Source organism: Mesoplodon densirostris, chromosome 7, assembly GCF_025265405.1.
Source record: "Mesoplodon densirostris isolate mMesDen1 chromosome 7, mMesDen1 primary haplotype, whole genome shotgun sequence".
Classification (NCBI taxonomy): Eukaryota; Metazoa; Chordata; class Mammalia; order Artiodactyla; family Ziphiidae; genus Mesoplodon; species Mesoplodon densirostris.
The window spans coordinates 75,521,179-75,540,924 of record NC_082667.1 but is presented as its reverse complement, the minus strand read 5'-3'; the positions used below and the strand labels follow the sequence as shown (position 1 = coordinate 75,540,924).

Below are 19,746 nucleotides of genomic sequence, written 5' to 3'. Positions count from 1 at the left end.
TATACATATATATTCTGACTATAAAATAAATACACATCCCTGACAGAAAATGCAGAAAAAAAAGAATGGCCCCAAGTTTACCAGTTAACATTTTGCGTATCACCTTCCTATATGTTTTCTAGCCAGCACATATTGTTAGTAAAAATGAAATTATACTATAAATTGGTATCCTGCTTTTACATTTAACATGATATGCTGATGATTTCCCTATGTTTAATGAATATTCACTTTTAAAGACTATAGAATACTTCATCCTATGGATGCACTATAATTTATTTGAACCATGGAATTATTGAATTTTTGTTACACGTCTAAGTGTTTCCGGTGTTTTCCTAGATTGTAAATGTCACTGCAATGAACAATCTCGAATAGTCCTTACCTGTGTCTCTGATTTTCCTCTAACAATAGATCCCCAGAAGTGGAATTACTAAGTCAAACTACTGTTTAAAAGAGCTTTCTTTTTTTTTTTTTTTTTTTTTTTTTGCGGTACGCGGGCCTCTCACTGTTGTGGCCTCTCCCGTTGCAGAGCACAGGCTCCGGACGTGCAGGCTCAGCGGCCATAGCTCACGGGCCCAGCCGCTCCGCAGCATGTGGGATCCTCCCAGACCAGGGCACGAACCCGTGTACCCTGAGCCGGCAGGCGGACCCTCAACCACTGCGCCACCAGGGAAGCCCACGAGCTTTCTTTTAAACCCACAGAATCTCAGCTAAAAACATCAGTTAGGGAACAACTGGACAGATGTCACTCTGCCAGGGCTGATAGAATAGAACCTTCAGGAACCCTGGATGAGCAGAGAATCAGGGGTCGTGAGACCCAAATCCTTGTGCTGGCTCTACCTTGAGACTTGTGGCCTGATACTTCCACCCTCTAAGGCTTAGAGTCCACTTTGTCACCTGTGAAATAGTGATCATGTCACCTGCCTCTTGGGACATATAGAGCTCTTATTAGGAACAGCAGAGGCATCATTTATGAAGCTGCTTTGTAGACTGAGGAGCATTTAACATGGTGGTTAGGACCATGGCCTTGGGAGGCAGGCAAACTTGGGGTCAAATCTAAGGTCTACCACAGAGCTAGCTTTCTAAACTTGAGCTCCAGATTTTTCACCTGTAAAATGGAAATGATAATTAAACCATATGTTGGCTTGTTGTCCATCTTAACATTGGTAATATGAGTTAAAGGGTTTAACATGGTGCTTGGTGTGTAGTAAGTAATGCTGGCTATTATTATTAAGGTGCTGCACACATACTAGTGGATATTGTTAGCAGAGGAGAACATGTTTCTGAACTCCTATCCCTCGTGAGGAACAGCTGTGGGACACACGTGATCGCCCTGAGGGAGGTGCCCAGGGAAGCTTCCTTCGAGGCTGGATCAAGGCAACAGCTCTCTTTGGAAGAGGTACTCCCTTGGAAAGTAACTTCCGTCCCAGACACAATCTGGGAAGGACAGGCAGGGCACTGGGATGACCTTGAGGTTTTTCTCCATTCCAGCCCCACATCCTAGAAAATGCACTTTGCCAAAATGACATTTTTGGGAATCCATTCCAGCAGCAGATTATTGGTTGTGAATCTGAGAACAGCTACTTTAAGTGGGGTATCTGAGTGGGGTTCTCTCAGACAGCAGCTTTGCAGAGGTGACCCTGAGTTGGTAGGGACTGCAGGGCAAAGAAGGCGGGCGCTCCATTCCAAACGTTGTTAAGGGCAGCTTAATTAAGGGATGTGGGCAAACATCAACCTGGTGGTTCTTACTCTTGGGTGCAGCTGGGGAACTGTAAAAATAAATCCCTAGGCTCCATCCCCAGAGAGTCCAATTTAACTGGTCTGGGCTGGACCCTAAGTGATGTCTTGATTTGCTAGTTCCCCAGGTGATTCTACTGTGTAGCAGCTTGAGCTGAGAAACACTGCGCTAAGTTAAGAATCCGTCCACGTGGAGACTGTAAAGATGAGGGCACTGAGGCCCAGAGAGTCTAGAGGCACTTACTCTTGGTCATTCCACTAGTGGGCCGCACACCTGGGAACCCCACAAATCCCCATCCTCCCATTCCTGAGCACTCAGGTGCACTGGGTTTGAATTTGATGGGCGTATGTCTCCAGTTTTAGCTTTCTTGCAGTCTCATTCAAAGCCTCTCAAAGTGGAGGCTGGACATGTTGTGTGCATACATGCACATGTGTGTAAAAATACTCCAGTGTGAATTACTGCCTTTAGGAATGTGCATCTCTCTGGGGTGTGGGAGGGATGGATCATCTTTCTCTCTGACACACTCAAAGCATTTAAGTAACTTCCTAGTTCTGCAGTGTGCAGGCTGTCAGGGCAAAAGTGCTGGTTTGGGGGACCAACACTAAAAGCCAATCATACAGAGACCACAGGATTCTGACTTCAGCCAGATCCAGCTTAAAGGGAATAACAGCTCCGCTGGGGAGAGAAGAAACTACTTGCTTATTGGTGTCCATTAAAATGATAAGCACCTTCAAAGGCAACTGATACTAGCACCTTCTATTTGTATGCTTTTCCAACTACGATCATATCCTCTGTTTCTTTTCTCCTTACAGAGGTAAGTAGGATGAAGAATGTTGTTAGTAGTCCTATTTTTCAAATGAGGAAACCTGAGATCCAGAGAGGAGAAGTTATCTGACACAAACACATGTACCATCAGGGGCAAAACGTCTTACAGACCAGGAGCCTTGCCAGCCACTCTGCCCTGTTCCTCCTCACCGTCACGCTCTTGCCCTTGACCCAACAAGCTGAGAGTTCCCCCAAGTCCTCAAGTCCCAGTGGATTTCAGGCCCAAACCAGCCTTCCCCCAGACACACGCCTTGCCTCCCTGGGCAGCCTTCCCCTCTTCTAGGTTAGGTCTTCGGCATTATGCACCTTTCTATCACAGGTCCTCAGTTTAAGTGTCTCTTCTCATGTTTACCTCATGCACTGGGCAGCATTTTGTGAAGTGTGGACCCAGGATCACAAGCATCACTCCCCTAGATGCTAGACCCCATTGCTTTACAAGTTGTACCGTGCATATGAGTCACCTGGGGACCTGACCCCAGCCAAATCTAGTAAATCAGACTATTTGGTGGACTTGTAATTCTACATTTTAAACAAACACTCCAGCTATTCATGAGCAAACAAAAATTTGATTACCCCTCCTCTAGGCCATGAGTTCCTTAAATATTAGAATTAAGTATATTTGATGTTGGTTTTAATCTCTGTGCCCCCTGCACCTAGCATAAAACCTGGCAAACATAATATGTGCTCAATTCGTCTTCACTGAATGAATGAATAGTTCACCTAGTGTAGGTATATCCATACTTACCTAATAAAAGTTTGGTTTTATCTTTGCATTCTGGCGTGTTCCAAGGGTTGTTGCAGGACCCCCAGGGCAGCACAGACACAAAGGAGGCAAACAGGTAGAAAAGTGTGTAGCAAATAATCACATTGTAGTATATGGCTATTAGGACGGAGATGATCAGCATTGCGACGCCACAGCCTGTGGAAGCAAAAGTTCCAGGGATTCATTTCCTCCAAATCCTGTGGAATCCTTACAGTTGGGCACAGGTTGGGGACCTAAGTCTTGGCTCTCTCTTACAGATGGATATACTAATAGTGGAATAGACTCTGTGTCTACCAGGGACACTGAGGCATTCTGCCAGGAATGGAACAATGCCAGAGGTGATCTTGGGCCATTCTCCAGAGGGCCCCAGTGGTGAAACTGATCAAACAGAGAAGGAAGGAGTGGGTTCTCCTGATCACAGAAGCAGGTCTCCCTCCCCGGGGCCACGTGGTGCCATAGAGGGCAGGGGAGGGCTGAGGGAGCTGGAAGGCAGGGGGGAACTCACCTTGTAGGGCTGGGATGGCCTTCCACACAGACACCGGCCCCTGGCTGGCGAACTGGCCCAGAGACACCTCTAGGAAGAAGATGGGCAACCCTGCCAGAGCCAGCATCATCAGGTAAGGGATGAGGAAAGCACCTTGGAAAGAGAGAGTGGGAGGTGAGAGCCCAGGGAGGCCCAGGCCAGCTGGCTCCACGTTCCCCCTCAGGGAGGAAGCTCCCTTGCCTTCTCTAGGAAGCTTTCGATATTCCATCTCAACCACAGGTACCCAGGACATTTAAGAGCCCCCCTCTAAAAAGTACAAGGGTACCCTGCAAACACGTTCTTTGTTTCAGTTCCCCATTGGATGGGTCGCTAGGGGTTGCATACTGGGTGAGTTTTATTTTCTCTTCTTTTCTCTTTCTTATTCTAGTACCTCAATGTCTCCAAATTAAGCTCTTGTAATGTTCAACAAATCCACACCTTTGATTCACTACTGGAAGTCAGATTTGGTGAAATCTCATTGGCACCTCAGCCCTCCAAAACCTTAAAATCTTCTAAGCTAGGACTCCAGGAGCCCTCAACCTGTTACCTGCATACTTCTGCCAACCAGGGTTGGACCTGCTCTGCCAGACAGGTGGCAGGGACATCCCCTTCCCCACTGCCTCAGCCATCACACACGTCTCAACTTCCTTCTCCACATTAGAAGTCCCTTCCATCCTTCAAGGTCAACTCAAATGCTTCCTCCTTCAGGAAGCCTCCTTTCTCTGTCTTCCCACAGTACCTCTCCCCAGGCGCTAAGCACTTGACACTATTTATGTGGGTGTCTTATCTAGACCGAGGGCCCCTGATGTTGATCCTTCATGTCTATTCCCCAGAACGCCCAGTCTAGGGCACCAGTAGCTGGCAGGCCTCCGCAGACTTCCTGAGGGTTCTCTGGGGTTCTTTATCCTCAAGGATTCTTTGAGGTTGTTTGGTAGAGGCTTGGGGAATAGCCATGATCTTTGGACAAGTGAGTGCTGTTGCAGAGTCAGAACCAATTCAGGACTCGAGATGCCAGAGCCCAGAACACTGGGCTCCACTGAAGGAAAGCTGATCTTTCTCTAGTCTCTTCCTCCTGCTGGAAGGGCCTTTCCTGTCGGGGCAAAACCAAGGCTCTTGCTTTAAACCAGGGCTCTTGCTTTATCCTCTCCTGAATGAGTTTTCGAGAAAGATGTAGATTGTGCAATCTTTCTCTTTTGCTCCTGGGAGGGAGGAAGCGAGCTCTCCACCCGCGCGAAGGGGCCCGGAGCCGGAGCCGCAGTGCGGAAGAGGTTGCCTACCCTCCCAGCGTCCGACTCCCTGGGCAGCCCAACACTTCGCAGATCCCGGGCGAGCAAAGCACGGACCCTTTTGACTTGTCCAGCAGAGAGAGCAGCAGGGCTGCAAAGTTGCCGCGCTCCCTGGACTGGAACTCCCTTCCCACCCTCATCCTGAGTGCCCGCCCCCTTTCCTGGTACTGTAAAGCTTAACACGGCACCCTGGTCTGGGGACTCCCTGCAGAGAACCAAGGGGTAACATGGCTGGGGCGTCCGTATGTGTGTGGCCAGCATGCGTTCTTCTGTTTCCGGGGCACCCCTGATTGCGAACGCTCTGCGCTCCTCATAAATACTTGTCAACGTGTCCTAATTTGGAATTAGGGGGAGGGGTATTAACACATTTTTCCGTTTCCATCATCACGTGGTGCTGCATCTGTCCCTTGTCCCTGTCCCTGGAGAGCACCGAGAGACCAAAATCAAAAATCAAAACCAACCAACCAACCAAACAAACAAAAACTTAAGCCGCCTAACCCGGTGGGGTGAGGGGCGCAGCTCTGGTCTCCTTGGTCCAGTTGAGAAGCTGTGAAAGGGAATCTTAGGTGCAAATTCCTATTCCTAGAGGGGGTTTGACTTGTCAGTTTAGCTCCGCCTTGCAAAGGGGACCGTAAATGTGCCGGGTCCCTCCTCGGTGGGCACAAGAGAGGATCCTAGAGGCCTAACTGGCGTTCTCCCCATTTTAGAAACAGTTTTCCTTCCACCCAGTGAGGACAAATGAAACGGAAACCGTTTTTGCAGAACGATTTTTGCTAAAGTCAGAATATGCCCTGCTTGTGCCCATGAGGATGTGTGTGAGGGGGTGCTTCTAATAGATTTTCAACAGCACAACCCCCAGCCCCTCTGTTCTCCCCACTCCTGGTTTGCCTGCATCCTGCGTTCTGCACGACCCAAGCACCCATTCCCAAAGTCTCCTATGTAGGCTCGGATTTCCAGGTTATGATCTTAAAACCTCCTTAATTCAGTGTCCAGGATCGCACAGCTCCTGGCTCTAAAGTTGTTTAAGTGCGGGGAGTGTGTCGGGTACCGAAATACCTGTGGGCTAAATTAGGATTTGAACTTCCCTGCATCAATGCTCAGTTGACTCAGGGCCCAGCCCCCCAAGCTGGACCAGCGAGGAAGCATGGGGACCCATCTCTTCTCTGAGCTCCGTCTCCAGATAAAAGCCTCCTGGATCTACTGCCAACCTCTTTCAATAGCTCCTGCCCTCTGGCTTCACAGGGATGCCCACAGGGGATGAACTGGAATGTGAAGAGGCTGCTCTGAGCCTCCCCTCTCAGCCTCGATCCCCGTCCGGGGGCTCTGCGTCACCCCCCAACCCACAAGTGCCCGCCCCGCCACGCCGCAGGCGGAAAGAGCGGAAAAGCCATACCTCCCCCGTTCTGGAAGGCCAGGTAGGGAAACCTCCAGACATTGCCCAGCCCTACTGCATACCCCACCATGGACAGGATGAAGTCCAGTTTGCTGGACCAGTTCCCTCGGGCCTTATTCTCATCCCCTTGCTCGTCCTCCTGGGGGCGGAAAAGCACATGGTCGGATACCAGCCCCTGGGAAGGTCCGCAAGCAGGCCCCATTCCGCCCCTCCCCCACTGCTGAGGATCCTTCCCAGCAAGCAGACCCCCACTTTTCAACCGAGGATGCATCGGCAAGCAGGACCCCAATTCTGAAGAGAGGATGCATCTACAAGCAGGGCCCTGACCCTTCAACCCTGCAGAGAGTCTTTCAGCAGGAGGCTCCCAATTCTGATCTGAAGAGCCATCTTAAATAGACTCCCGAACCCCTCTTTCCCTGCAGTCAAATCACACCAGCAAGCAGCTTTCCCCAAACCTTGAACTGTAGGTTGATTGCAAGCAGGTCCCTCCATCCCCAACCCATGACCAAGAGTTCATTTGGCAAGCAGGCCCCCAATATCATGCCTAGAGTCCCCAGCAAGCAGGACCCTAACCAACCCCTCCTCCCAAAACTCCTCATACCCCTTACTCAGCCCTGTCTTTTTTTGGACACCATGCTAAGGCCAGAAGGAGAGCTGCAATGCCTGAAGCCAGCCAGAGCCCCTGCCTCACTTTCTCTAAAGCCTATGGGCAGGACCTGCCTGGTCAGCTCATTGAAGGGGGCGCCTTTCAGCAGTGGGGCAAGGGAGGTGGGAAGGAGAGAGACGCGGGGGTGAAACAACAGGGAGAATGGAGAAACAGACATGCAAAGAGACAGGACACTGAAAACCTTGAGTTCTGGTCTAAACTTTATCGTCCCAGCTGGATAAGCCCAGGCAAGCCACTGGCCCTTGCTGAGCTTCTGTGTCCCCATCTGTAAACTGAGGGGCTCAGAATCACTGTCCCCTGAGGCACCCCCCCCAGCTCCGGCAGTCTGTGGATCTTTGGAGCTCACCTCTCCAAGCTCACACTAAGATGCTTTCTTGGGGCAGTCCCTGGTTCTGGAATGCCTCACTGGAAAGCAGAAAAAACTGTAGGTGAAGCCACTTCAAATAAACTCAGGAAATGTTCAGGACACCTGGACACCACACAAAACTGCCAGGGACCCGAGCCACTGCACAGCTTCCACCTCCTCAGTCACCCTCCACCTCATTCTAGCAACCTGGCACGTCCACACTGTTCCACAGGCCATGGAGGGTAAAGAAGCAGCTGCCAAAATGGGAAGGAAGTCTTGGGGAGAGAGGAAGAGGGTCGAGGTGGGTGTCAGAAAGGCGAGAATCAGAAAGATGGGCAGAGCTGAAAATAGGCAAAGGCAGGGCTTGATCTATAGTGAACATCTTCAATATCCCCACTACACTCCTCCCCCACACAGACCACCTCCATCCACCCCCCCACTTCAATTCTTCCGGGGCTACGAAGGGTGGGGATTCCAGCTCCTTTTGCCGCAGTGCGGAGGTTAAGCAAGGCATGCGGAACAAATTTTCCGCCTCTACCTGAGGTCACGCTCTTGGACACATGCTGTCACTGGCTGTTAATGCACACAGCCAAACGCTCCAGAGGTGGACCCCAAAAGCAAGGGCGAGCGGGAAAGCCTAAGTTTATGTCCATTTCTAGTTATTGTAACAGCTGAGCTCTTGCTGTGTGGGCATGTGTGTGTGTGTGTGTACAAACACTAGAGTAACTAAGAAGGGCTCTACACACCCTAGATCTCACACAGGCAGATGTTCTGGTTCAAGAGCCCACCACTGGCTACACACGCTTAGCCCTGGAGCCCAGGGGAGGAGAGGAGATAGCAGTAGAGGCAGGCAATGGGAAAGGAAGAGCTAAAATACGTGAAAGGGGATGGAGGAAAGAAATCAGGGAAGGAGGGAGAGAAACTGGAGGGAGATGGAAGAAGACAAAAGTCTATATGGGAGGGGGGCCACCAGGAATAGCTGCCTCATCCCTAACTCAGGACTGGGATTTGCTTTGTGGGCTTTTCATGCCTCTGGTTGAGCGTAAAGGATCAAATGCACAGGTGAATCCAGGTTTTTGGGGCCTGAGGCTCATACAATTGAGAGAGGTACTCTAAGAAAAAAAATATATATATACAAAATTAGGTACCAGGCTTTGGAAAATGTAGGCTCTGAGGCTTAAACTTCAGTACTGGCCTCATGTAAGCCACCTCTCATCAAATGAGTTCTCATGTGATAAATGTAATTCGCAGTGCAAAGCCTACAGGAATTAAGTGATTATTCCCCCAGGTTTTTCTCTGTATTTTCTTGTCCTTTTTTAAATTAAGAATTGTTTTGGAAAAAAAAAAACCCAGTCATTAGCAAGAGGGGGAGTCCTGTCTGCAGAAAGGGGTAAGAATCTAAATGACTCAACTGCTTAATGAGTCTGCACCTGGATTTCCGCTACCACTGAGGCTGGGAAAGGGCAGGTAGCGGCAGGTCCTGGGTCGCAATTCCTCTGGCAGCTTCGCTGCAGCCCTCGCGCCCTGAACTAGTGACCCCAGCGCAGTGCGAGTTTCCGAAGCCCCAAAGCTGTCCCCCGCATCCATCACCTGGCACTGCCAACCGGTCTCCCCATCAGCACACGTGCACCCGCTTCGGCCTGGCTCGCCTCTCGCGCGGCTGGGGAGCAGAAGGCGGCGCGGCTGGAGCGCGACCTGCTTACCTGGGCGACAGAGGTGGCCACGCTGCCCGGGAGCACGGACGTGATTCCATCCGTGCCCAGCACCACGGTGCTCTGGCTCATATTCACCCAGCCTACGGCCGGGGTACTGTTCCGCTCCAGGGTGCCCTTGCCCACGCTCACGTTCGCATCCCCCTCCAGGCCGCGCAGGGCCGGAATCTTACAATGCAGCGCGTTGCCGGGCCCGGCGCCCCCCGAAGGAGGGGGGGCCTGCGCGCCGTGCGCCTCGCTCAAGTCCCGCAGAGCCGCCGAGGCCGCCGGCGCCCGCGGGCTACCGAGTTTGCAAGCCCCTACTCCCGGCCGCTCGGCCTCGCAGGCTCGCGCGTCGGGGAAATGGAAAGTTTGGGCGCCGGTGGAAGAGGACCTTGGCACACGCGGCGGCGGCGCGGCGGTGGCCGCGGTAAGCCCCTGCTCCGGGCTCGTCCTGGGTGCGCACGAGCCATCGTGGTGGCCGAGCGACACCGCCGCCTCCAGGCTGTTGGCTGGTTGTTTATTCATTTCCTTGGGAGCACCGCAATCCTGCAAACATAATGTGAAGTTCGTGCAAAAAAAAAAAAAAAAAAAAAAAAAAGTCACGGCAGCTTAAAAAATACCTGTACCTACATATAGAGACGTTCACAACTCAGGTCCAGACATAATATTTAGGGAACAAATTGGAATCTGGATTTTTTTTTTCCTTCTCCAAGAAAAACTGTAATCATTATTTCTCAGTCTGTCCGTCTTGTGGATAACTGGATGACATAAAGAAACTAATATTCTCCTCCGTGATAGAAGGTGAACTAAGAAAAGATGCAGAAATGTTTTTTGGAGGGGGGAGAAGTGGAGGGTGGAATTAACCCTACAGCCATGAGGTCCCTGCCCTCTTTGGATTTCACATCACGACTGTAGGGTGCCCACGTTCCCATCACCATTGTAGAAAGATTCTTTAATTTTCCGCCCCATTTCCTTTGTCATTCAACAATGCACATTGCTTTTTTTTTTTTTTAATAAGCGATAAACAAGCTGCGGCCACAAAAGCTGATGCCCTGGCACCTGCGAGTGTTTGAGGCCAAATTGGTTGTGCGAATCCCAGCACTCCAAAACCCACCCCCGCCCGCCAGGTAGCAAAAGCAAGAATAAGGATAACGACCAAAATAACAGTAACAACAACCCCACAAGAACAGTAATAAACCAGATTTCAAACACAAGGTAGTAAGTAACTGGATTTATCTTACACAACCTACATTTATTTCTAGATTCCCAGATATGTAAAAGAACGTGAGAAGTTTTTATCCACCCCCCAAGAATAACTATTCACAAGAGTTTAATATCCATGCCCCTACACTGGCTTGGGAACCAAAACTCACGACTAATTTTCATTTGCTTTCTCCCAATTGAGGTTCAAATGAAAATAACTGCCAGCGGTGTTTTTTCCATCCACTTTCTCCCCTCATGTTATCTTTCAGGGCTTTGTAAATATTAGTTCCAATAATTACTATTATACTGTAAGAATAATCATATTACCTTCACCTCAACCACACACCTCCCGTCTAACCTTCTTTCACAAACGCACAGATCGGAACTCTTTAATCTGCACCAAATCTAAATTAATCTGCTCCAAATATAAGTATCTCAGTTCTAGCCAGCATTCTTATCTCAGTAGCCTCTAGGACCCACAGCAGCTCTCCTCAGTACTGGCACCTGGCTTTTCAGCACCAAGGACAGTTCCCAGAAGAGCCGGGTTGGGAGACACTTCCAACCTCTCAGCTCCACAGCCTCGGAAACCTCTTTCCGACCCCAGGTGATGCTCACAAGTACAATGTGAGCCCCCTTCGCCTTCCAGAATGCACAGAACATTTCAAAAAGAAATGTCCAAAACGAATCTGCCTTTCCTACCCTCGCAGCCCCCTCTCCTCTTAAAAGAACAAAAGCAAACACTCACCATGTCTGAAACGGGCAATAGATTGAAGGCAGAGAGTGAAACCAGCTATGGACAAGACTGGGTTCGGCTCCAGCAAGAGAGGCGCTTTCTATATCTCCTTGGGAAAGGCCAGGTTTGCGTCAGCGCAAAGCAAGGTGCCCTTCGTTTGACATTTTCTTGATAAGACAAGTTTGATAAATCATTACCTCCTTGGATTCGAGTTTTAAAGGGACAACAGCCGAGAGTACGCTGGCCAGTTGTCACTCGGTCGGGAGGGGGCTGCGTGTTTGGCGTGACTCATGTGGGTCTGATTACTAAACCGAAGCCGGCGGGAGGGAATGATAGAAGTTTGCCTCCTCCTAATTAAGGGAAACATGGGAGGGACACGTCCCACTGCACCCAAGCTGAGGCGCAGCCGCCAAAGGAGTGCCTTGGGCTGCTGAGGTGGGCGCAGAGGAAGGAGTTAAATCACTGTCATGGTTCCCTCTTTCTCTTCGGCTAGATCCTGTTGCCACCTCTCCAAACCTGCAGGCAGCGGATTCCGCAATATTACTATAAAGAGATCGAGGGTCTCACGAAGCGACACAGTTCTGCAATGGCTGTACGCACGGTTCCTGCGTTTATAAGGCTATACCAACCTTGCGTGTGGGACTTCAGATTCCCACAGCCCACCCTCCCAGCCAACCAGTGTTGGAGAGATCCTACGTTTTCGCTTAAAAATTGAGGTCTAGTGTTTGCACTTCTATTTTATCTCCATTAACACAATTAAGAGAAATCCCTGAGTAAAACTAGGACTATTCTCATTGTATGTTTTAAGCTCCTCTGAAAATATTACAAATAAAAAGGAAATTATTTCCAACACTGACCTGGTTCTTAGGTCACTTTCAAAGTCAAAGGAAACCCATTCTTTCTTCCTAGCCCTCTCAATAAAAATTCACCAGAGCCAGGAATGATTTGGACGCACAAGGTGTTATAGACCCTCCAAATCACCATCTGCTGCAACCAGGCGGCAGGGCTGGCCCACCGAGATGCCACCAGAGGACGTTCTACTGCTCTGTGGCTGGAGTGGAGGTGGCCGTGGCGATAGAAAGATGGACTTTCCTGCTGGTACAAAGCAATGGCTATAATCATTAGAAAGGGAAAACAACTTTACATAGGTGTAGTTTGGAGACTAGTAGGGGGTTCGTATCAAAACCCTTCCCTTCTCTCCTTTCTGGCCGGGCTCGTTCAGGGAACTCCAGGCCTCGGACATGGGGAGCTACGGAAAGCACTTTGTCCCCTCCCTGCTGCCCGCAGCCGTGCCAACTGCCTAGGGGTCGGCTCCGTCACACTCGACTGGGCCGTCCCCACGCGGCGGGAGGACAATGCTGCGGCGGCCGCAGGCGAGGCTGCGGCGGCAGATTGCGGTGGGCGCCCAGAGCACTGCTGCCAGGCCCCTCCCGCCTCCGTCCGAGCCGCGCGAACGCACGCGGATGCCACAGCTCACTGACTCTGGCCCCTCCCGGGGCAGCCGGCTAGGGACCCACGGTCTGCATGATTATGGAAGGAGGAGAGGTTCCCTGAAGAGACCTTCCCTGTGAGCTTCCTTGCGGGCTTCAGGCCGCTTTTTATTGTAGCTTTGATTTAATATTTATTAATTTCTCAATATTGAACGATCGTGCAAGGGCTTTCCATGAATTACTCCATCTAGCCTTAACAACAACCTTTGAGAAACTCCCCGTTTGAAACTGAGGCTCAGAAAGTCGCGTTCGAGCCCTGGAGAATCTCGCAAACCCTCTCACAGGGCGGTCTGGGGGCCGATCGCGCTCTCCCTAGAGGACCGTTCTAAGGCAAACCCAGCGAGGTAGGGAGCGGGGAGGAAGGGCGATGGGGTGGGACTTCGGTGGGCTCTCGCTGGGGGAGGTCAGGAGAGAAGGCGGGGCCAGGAATCCTACAGGGGCGCTTGCTTCGGCCCTGGTGGGCGCTCGAAAACACCCTGGACTCTGGGAGCCACGGGGAAAGCCGAGGGGCTCTGCTTGGGCGCTTCTTCGGAAACAGTCCCCAGTTTCCAAGGAGCCAAACCAGGATGCGAGAACTGTAAAGGGCAGGCCTGGCAAACCCCCGACTTCCGCACCAGGAGGCGCGCCCCTAGGTCAGGGTAGGCCTCCCTCGGCGGGCCCTGGGCCGACTTCCAAGAGGGAGTCGCGACTTCGAAAGTCAGTTTTCGCAATTTGCATTTGAGCCACCCGCGCCAAGTGCCCGGCGCCAGCGGAGCGTCCAGGCAGCGCACCGATGCTCCGGGGCGCACTGACGTCCCTGCCCGGGCTGGAGCGAGAAGGAGTGCAAAGAGGCGGTGGAGTACTGCTGTCCTCGCGCGCCCCGGCTCAGCGCCCCCCGGGTCTGACGTTTCTCCCGCAGGCCCTCCCTCGCCAAGTGCGCACTCGGTTCCCGCCTGGGGCCCGACGTGCGTCAGGTCCTTCGAAGGCGGTTGACGCGCAGGCTGCAGGGGGGTGGCGGAGGCACTGCTTTGGCTTCCCACCTTCCCCCCACTTCCAGCCGCAAGGTTCTGCAGAGGAGGGGCCGCGTGGAGAGGGGAGGGAGAGTGCGGAGCGGGGAGACCTAGGGGGGTTGCTCTGAAGCCAACGCGGATGCGGAGTGGCGGGCACCAGCCTGGCAGCCGGGTAGGGGGCGAAGGCAAGAGAGAGCGTGCGGGGGCAGGAGGCCAGGGGCGGCCTTGCGCCCCGTTGGGTGTCAGCGCTCGGGAAGCGCCGAGGAGTGAGCCGCAGTATTTAGAAAAACAAGAAGACAAGGCTCAAGTCCTCCGGTTGCGGGCCTCCACCCACGCCCTACGCCGCCGCCTGTTTGGAGTGATAATCGGGCTCTGAGCACCGTCGCCGAGCAGGCCGTAAATCCGCATCCATCACTGAGCAGCCATTCGGTCGGAATTAGCCAGTCACTATGGCCTTAATTACTTTGTCAAAGATGAAAAATAGTAATTGATTTTGCCCTTGATCTCTCTGCTCCCCCCGCCCCGCAGTTAAGCAAATAAATAGCTATTTTTGAAACCCCCTGTCCGCCCAGCAGAATGGGGGGCAGGGGGAGGGGAGTCTACTGAAAAGGAGGCCATCCCGTGGCAGCCCTGACGCCAGTGTTTGTGCCAAGACACAGGGGGCAAACTGGAACCCAGGCAGGAGAGGGCTTGGAGGGCAGCCTTTTGCCTTCAAGATGCTGCCCTCCTCCTCCGCACTAGAGGAGGAGAGAAATGGAGAGGAAACGGCGTTTTACAAGCCCTGGCTCTGGTGTGAGCCAGCCGCTTGTGGTGCCAGCTTCCTCTCGTCCTCAGGGCGGCAGGTGAGAAACAGCTGCCTGGCCAATTTGACAGAAAGGTGAGGAAACTTGCCTAAGGTCAGAGGGCAGAGCCAGAATTTGAGCCCACGGTCTATGTTGACTCTGGTCCACAGTCTGTATCTGTGTTCAGATGATTTTGCTATGGGAGCCATAAACATCTAAAACTTCTATAGATGATGGGTGAGGGGTGCTCAGTGTGGGTTTCAGGTGACATTGATAAGATAGTCAAGAAGCCATGCAGTATTTTTGTCCCACTTGTCTGCTACTGCCGGGTTCCACTGCAGTGTTGTTCTGTGTTAAGAATGTGGGCTCTGCAGACAGACTACACCACCTCCTCGTTCTGTGACCTTGGGGGGAAATTCTCAATCTGTAAAATGAGGATAATAAGAATATGTATTAACCTCCCTCAAGGGTTGTTTGTGGATTAAATGAGAGTATGCGTGTGAAGTACCTACACTGAGGCCGGCTGCGTGGTATTCTTGCAATAAGCAATTGTTATTATTCAGACTGCAAGAATTATCTGTTTGAAGTCCCGTAGATTTAGCAAATAAAACAGTTCTTTCTCCCTGGTCCAGAAGCTTTACTATGGGTAGACATGCACAGAATAGAAAGCCTGACAAAGTAGATAACCATTGTGCAACATTTTCCCTCCTCATTCAGTGGTGTGGTCACCCAACAATCAAGTATTTATTCTCATTAAAAGAAAATTGGGAGCATCCTGAAAAAGTATTCAAAGAGGCTGCTAGGACTGTGTCCTGTTTAGATGAAGGTAAATCGAAACGTACACAGCAGAACCTTAGAACTCTGCAATCAGCTTCACTGTCCAGCTCTCATTTGAACCGCGGGTGTCAAGGAGACACAAACTAATCAAGGAAATCTTCCCTCACTATAGCATTTCAGAAGAGTTTGTACTTGGAAATCAGTGGTTCAGCTAAGTAAATAGTCTGTGTGCAAAATGTAGGTCCAAAATCTTGAGACTCAGACAGGCAGGACGCTTGTTCTTGAGTCAGCAGCAGTGATGATTTTCACTTCACTGCAGCAAAACACAGAGCAGTGGGCATAGGCGCAGACGCAGAGAAGTTTAAAACAAGATGCAAAGGACATTCAAGGTCATCTATAGTCCCACAGGCCTGCTTTACAGTGAGAAAACAGAGGTCCAGGGAAGAGAAGTGAGTGCTCAAGGTCACTTGCAAAATAAGAAGGTCTAGCATAATCTCTTTTTTTAAAAGGAGAGAGAAAAAAAGAGCAACTACACTATTTTTTGATTCAGCAACCTCACTCTTAGAAATCTATCCCAAAGAAACAACAGTACAGTGCAAGGATGCTTATTATAGCACAGTTGATAAATGAAGCCTAGGGGAAAAAATATCCACATTAGATCAATAGTACGTCTAAAGCATGAAATGATTTTGTAGCCTTAAAAAGAATGGTTTAGAACCATACAGTTGGCTTGGACAGATATTCATGAGGTATTGAATGAGAACAGCAGATGCACTAAAGTGTATATAATATCATTCCTGTGTGTGTGTATGTGTGTTTGTGTGTGTGTGTTTTCCAGCATACACACTGGGTAGTATGTAGGATTACTGGTGGGCAGCATGGGCATTGATGTGAGTGGAGAGGAGAGAGGGCAAGAGGTAAACAAAAAAGGAAAAGAGAAGGAAAAGGCTGTACTGTAAAAAAAAAAATGGTTTTAAATGGTTCTGTAGAAACTAGGGTCAGGACAGGAATAAAGACGCAGACATAGAGAATGGACTTGAGGACACGGGGAGGGGGAAGGGTAAACTGGGACGAAGTGAGAGAGTGGCATGGACATATATACACTACACAATGGAAAATAGATAGCTAGTGGGAAGCAGCCACATAGCACAGGGAGATCAGCTCGGTGCTTTGTGACCACCTAGAGGGGTGGGATAGGGAGAGTGGGAGGGAGACACAAGAGGGAGGAGATATGGGAACATATGTATACATACAGCTGATTCACTTTGTTATACAGCAGAAACTAACACACCATTGTAAAGCAATTATACCCCAATAAAGATGTTTTAAAAATGGTTTTAATTGTCATATGTATAAATTTATGTTAAAAAGTGTATAAACAATTTTTAAAAGAAAAATAAATTCAGTACTAGAACCTACTGCTTTAACTAATGAGGACAGTCACCAAACAAGCTACTTTCATTAGGAAGTATTAAGCCTACATCTATTTGACTGTCTTTCTCTGAGGAGCAGAACTCAGAAAAATGAATTCAGTTAATTAAGGATCCGAGCTACCGATATTTGGCTAATCCTCCTTCCTAAAGTCCTGCTGTTTCTGCCTCCTAGCTCTGCTGAGCTGGAACCAGGGCCTAATGAAAACCTTTAGAGAACATAGTTTTGGAAAATATGATGATGTTCTGCTCCCCCCACCCCCATCTTTGCAATGTCCATTAACCTATAAAATAATTTAAACTAAAACAACACTAAACTGAAAGTTTTTCTGATTTCTACTTTTTCCATAATGACAACATTGATACTTTTCTGATCAACAACATATTCACTTCTCTCCCTTGCTCCCCACCCCCCTTTTTTAAATCATTCTTTTGGTAGCCCTGCTTTAATGGTTGCATGTGTTTGGTAAAACGACCTAGTAATCACTTTCCAAGTTTAAGTCTCCTGCTCAAAGTTCCCAAACCCAAAGTTGGGGAAACCATCCTTGAAAGAGAGATCAGGTCCCAAATATATTCATTATTAGAAATAGAAGATTTCTAATACATGGGGTACAAGAGAATTGACATTTTATTAAATGTTAGTAAAGAGGAGTCTTTTTTATTTTTCTTGAATGTGCCTATTTCCCTTGGCCTTCTGTTGCTGTCCTAGTTAGTGGAGGAAAAAATTTGAGTTCAATGTCATGCAAACCTAGCAGGAATTCCCACAAGTAGAGCAGAATAGAAGGTTTACTGTATAGGCAGTTGATGGAGCTAACTCAAGGCTATTGAGTCAAATCTGAGCAAGGTACAGAAAGACACAATGGTGAGGACAGTGGTCCAGAAAGTGGGACACTGAAAATTCAACATCTTTTATGTGAGTGGGAGCTGCCAGGCAGCATAGATAGGTTTCTGAGCCTTATAATTTTGTCATTTGGTGGTGCCCTTGTAAATTGGGCTTAGGGGGCCATGGACATGGGCACCAAATTTGGTACTGTTAGCTCTAGTAATCTTCAGCATTCAATATAGCATGAGATCATATCAAACAATGGCCTGGAAGAGTCCAGCTCAGTCTACTATCTTTGATAGACAACCCAGAGTTCATTGATCATGATGGTAGTTGCCCCCGGGATGTCACCATTAGAGCCATGAGAGCTTAGAAATGACCCATGATATGTTTAAAAATAATCTCTTAGGGTCTGCATTCCATTGCAGAGTGTTTCTATGTTCTATCTAAACATATTCCTAGGTGGGGGTAACATGATATGGTGAAAATAGGGCTTTAGAGTTAGACGACTCAGGGGTTTGGATCCAAGTTCAGTTACTAGCTGTGTGTTCTTGGGCAGTTACTTCTCCTCTGAGCCTCGCTTTCTTTTTCAGTAAAATGGGGCTTCCGTCGTAATTAAATAAGATTAAGCATTTGAAAGCGTCTAGTACAGTGCTTGGCACAGAGTAAGAGCTCTTCCTACTGTGAGACAGTGGGTTTTAGTGCGTTTGATTAACACCATTCCACTAGCAATGTAACAAAATGACTCCTTCCTCGAGAGCTTAATATTACTGGATTTGTTGGCCAAATTTCATTCTCCCCATCTTTCTTGATGGGTCATGAGCTTTTTCTGGTGTCCTTTTCTGTTTTCTGAGCTTTTTCTGGTATCCTTTTTTGTTTGCTTTGTTTTTTGTTTTCTGTCTTTCTTAAAAATGCCAGGCATAGTCATGACTCTGTCTTTGCATCTGCAGTATACTTTGCCTGAAATTCTCCTCCCTACAGAGTGAATTCCTAACTACACCTTTAGACTCATTGCCCAAATATCTCCTCTCAGAGGCTTTTTCTGAACAGAGTTAATATCTCCACGCTCCGTGCTTCTCTAGCACTAGTGTATTATAATTATTTCCTAGTGTGCCTTTTCTTCTATAGAAGCCACTAGCCACATGTGGCTACATACGATTAAATTAATTTAAATTAAATGTAAGATTCCATATCTCAGTCATATTAACTACCCAACAGCTACTTGCACTGAACATTTACATCATTCCAGAACATTCTATTGGACAGTGCTGTTCTAAATTGTGAAGCCTTCAAAGGCAGAAGAGCTTGATTTTTTTAAAGCCTCTGTATTTCTACTTGTACTGACATACAGTAGGCCCTTAGTATTTTTGAATGAGCGACTTAAAAGTCATAGAATAACCTCTTGGTTTCTTATGTCACCTTACTGCATTCTCTAAATCATATTACTCTGCCTTTTTATTCTTTGTCATTTTGTTTTTCTGATTATAAAGATAATACATGCTCATTACAGAAAATTTGAAAAAGCACAAAGAAGAACATAAAATTATATATTCCCAACACTCCAAAATATATCCTATTAATATTTTGGTGTAAGACCTTCTAGACTTTCATGTGTATAAAGGTATGGTTTTTGTTTTTATAAAATTGAGATCATGCTGTTCATAGTCTTTTTTTTTTAAATTATTTTTGGCTACCTTGGGTCTTCGTTGCTGCCCACGGGCTTTCTCTAGTTGTGAAGAGCAGGGTCTACTCTTCATTGTGGTGTGCAGGCTTCTCATTGTGGTGGCTTCTCTTGTGGAGCACAGGCTCTAGACACACAGGCTTCAGTAGCTATGGCATGCAGGCTCAGTAGTTGTGGCACACGGGCTTAGTTGCTCCGCGGCATGTGGGATCTTCCCAGACCAGGGCTCGAACCCATGTCCCCTGCATTGGCAGGCAGATGCTTAACCACTGCCCCACCAGAGAAGTCCCCATAGTCTTTTGTAATCTGCCTTTTTTCACTTATATTGTTGATATAGCTCTGCCCCACTGCCATGAAATCTACATTATTGTTTTTAATTGTTGCACAGATTTTCATGATATGAATACACCACAATTTAACTAATAATTATTGTACATTTGAATTGTTTCCAATATTTATTATAAATACTACTGCATTACATATCTATCTATATATGTCTTTGCTCACATCTCTAATTTGGATTCTTAGTGCAGATTCCTAAACATGGAATTATAGTTTAAAGGAATTGCACATTTTTGAGAATTAGAGCCATCTTATTTGCACCTG

The 19,746-nt window shown here is 48.6% G+C and overlaps 1 protein-coding gene across 1 annotated transcript in view; it reads right to left on the bottom strand.

The window, feature by feature from the left end:
• SLC6A5 (solute carrier family 6 member 5) overlaps positions 1-11,095 on the bottom strand; it is a 54,735-nt gene extending 43,640 nt beyond the window's left edge. Inside the window, exons 1-5 of the mRNA XM_060105218.1 lie at positions 10,934-11,095; positions 9,242-9,778; positions 6,526-6,664; positions 3,829-3,960; positions 3,306-3,479 (exon numbers count right to left, since the gene is read on the bottom strand). Coding sequence (XP_059961201.1) covers positions 3,306-3,479; positions 3,829-3,960; positions 6,526-6,664; positions 9,242-9,778; positions 10,934-11,095 — 1,144 coding nt within the window. The remainder of the gene's footprint in view (positions 1-3,305; positions 3,480-3,828; positions 3,961-6,525; positions 6,665-9,241; positions 9,779-10,933) is intronic.
• Positions 11,096-19,746: the final 8,651 nt, after the last annotated feature.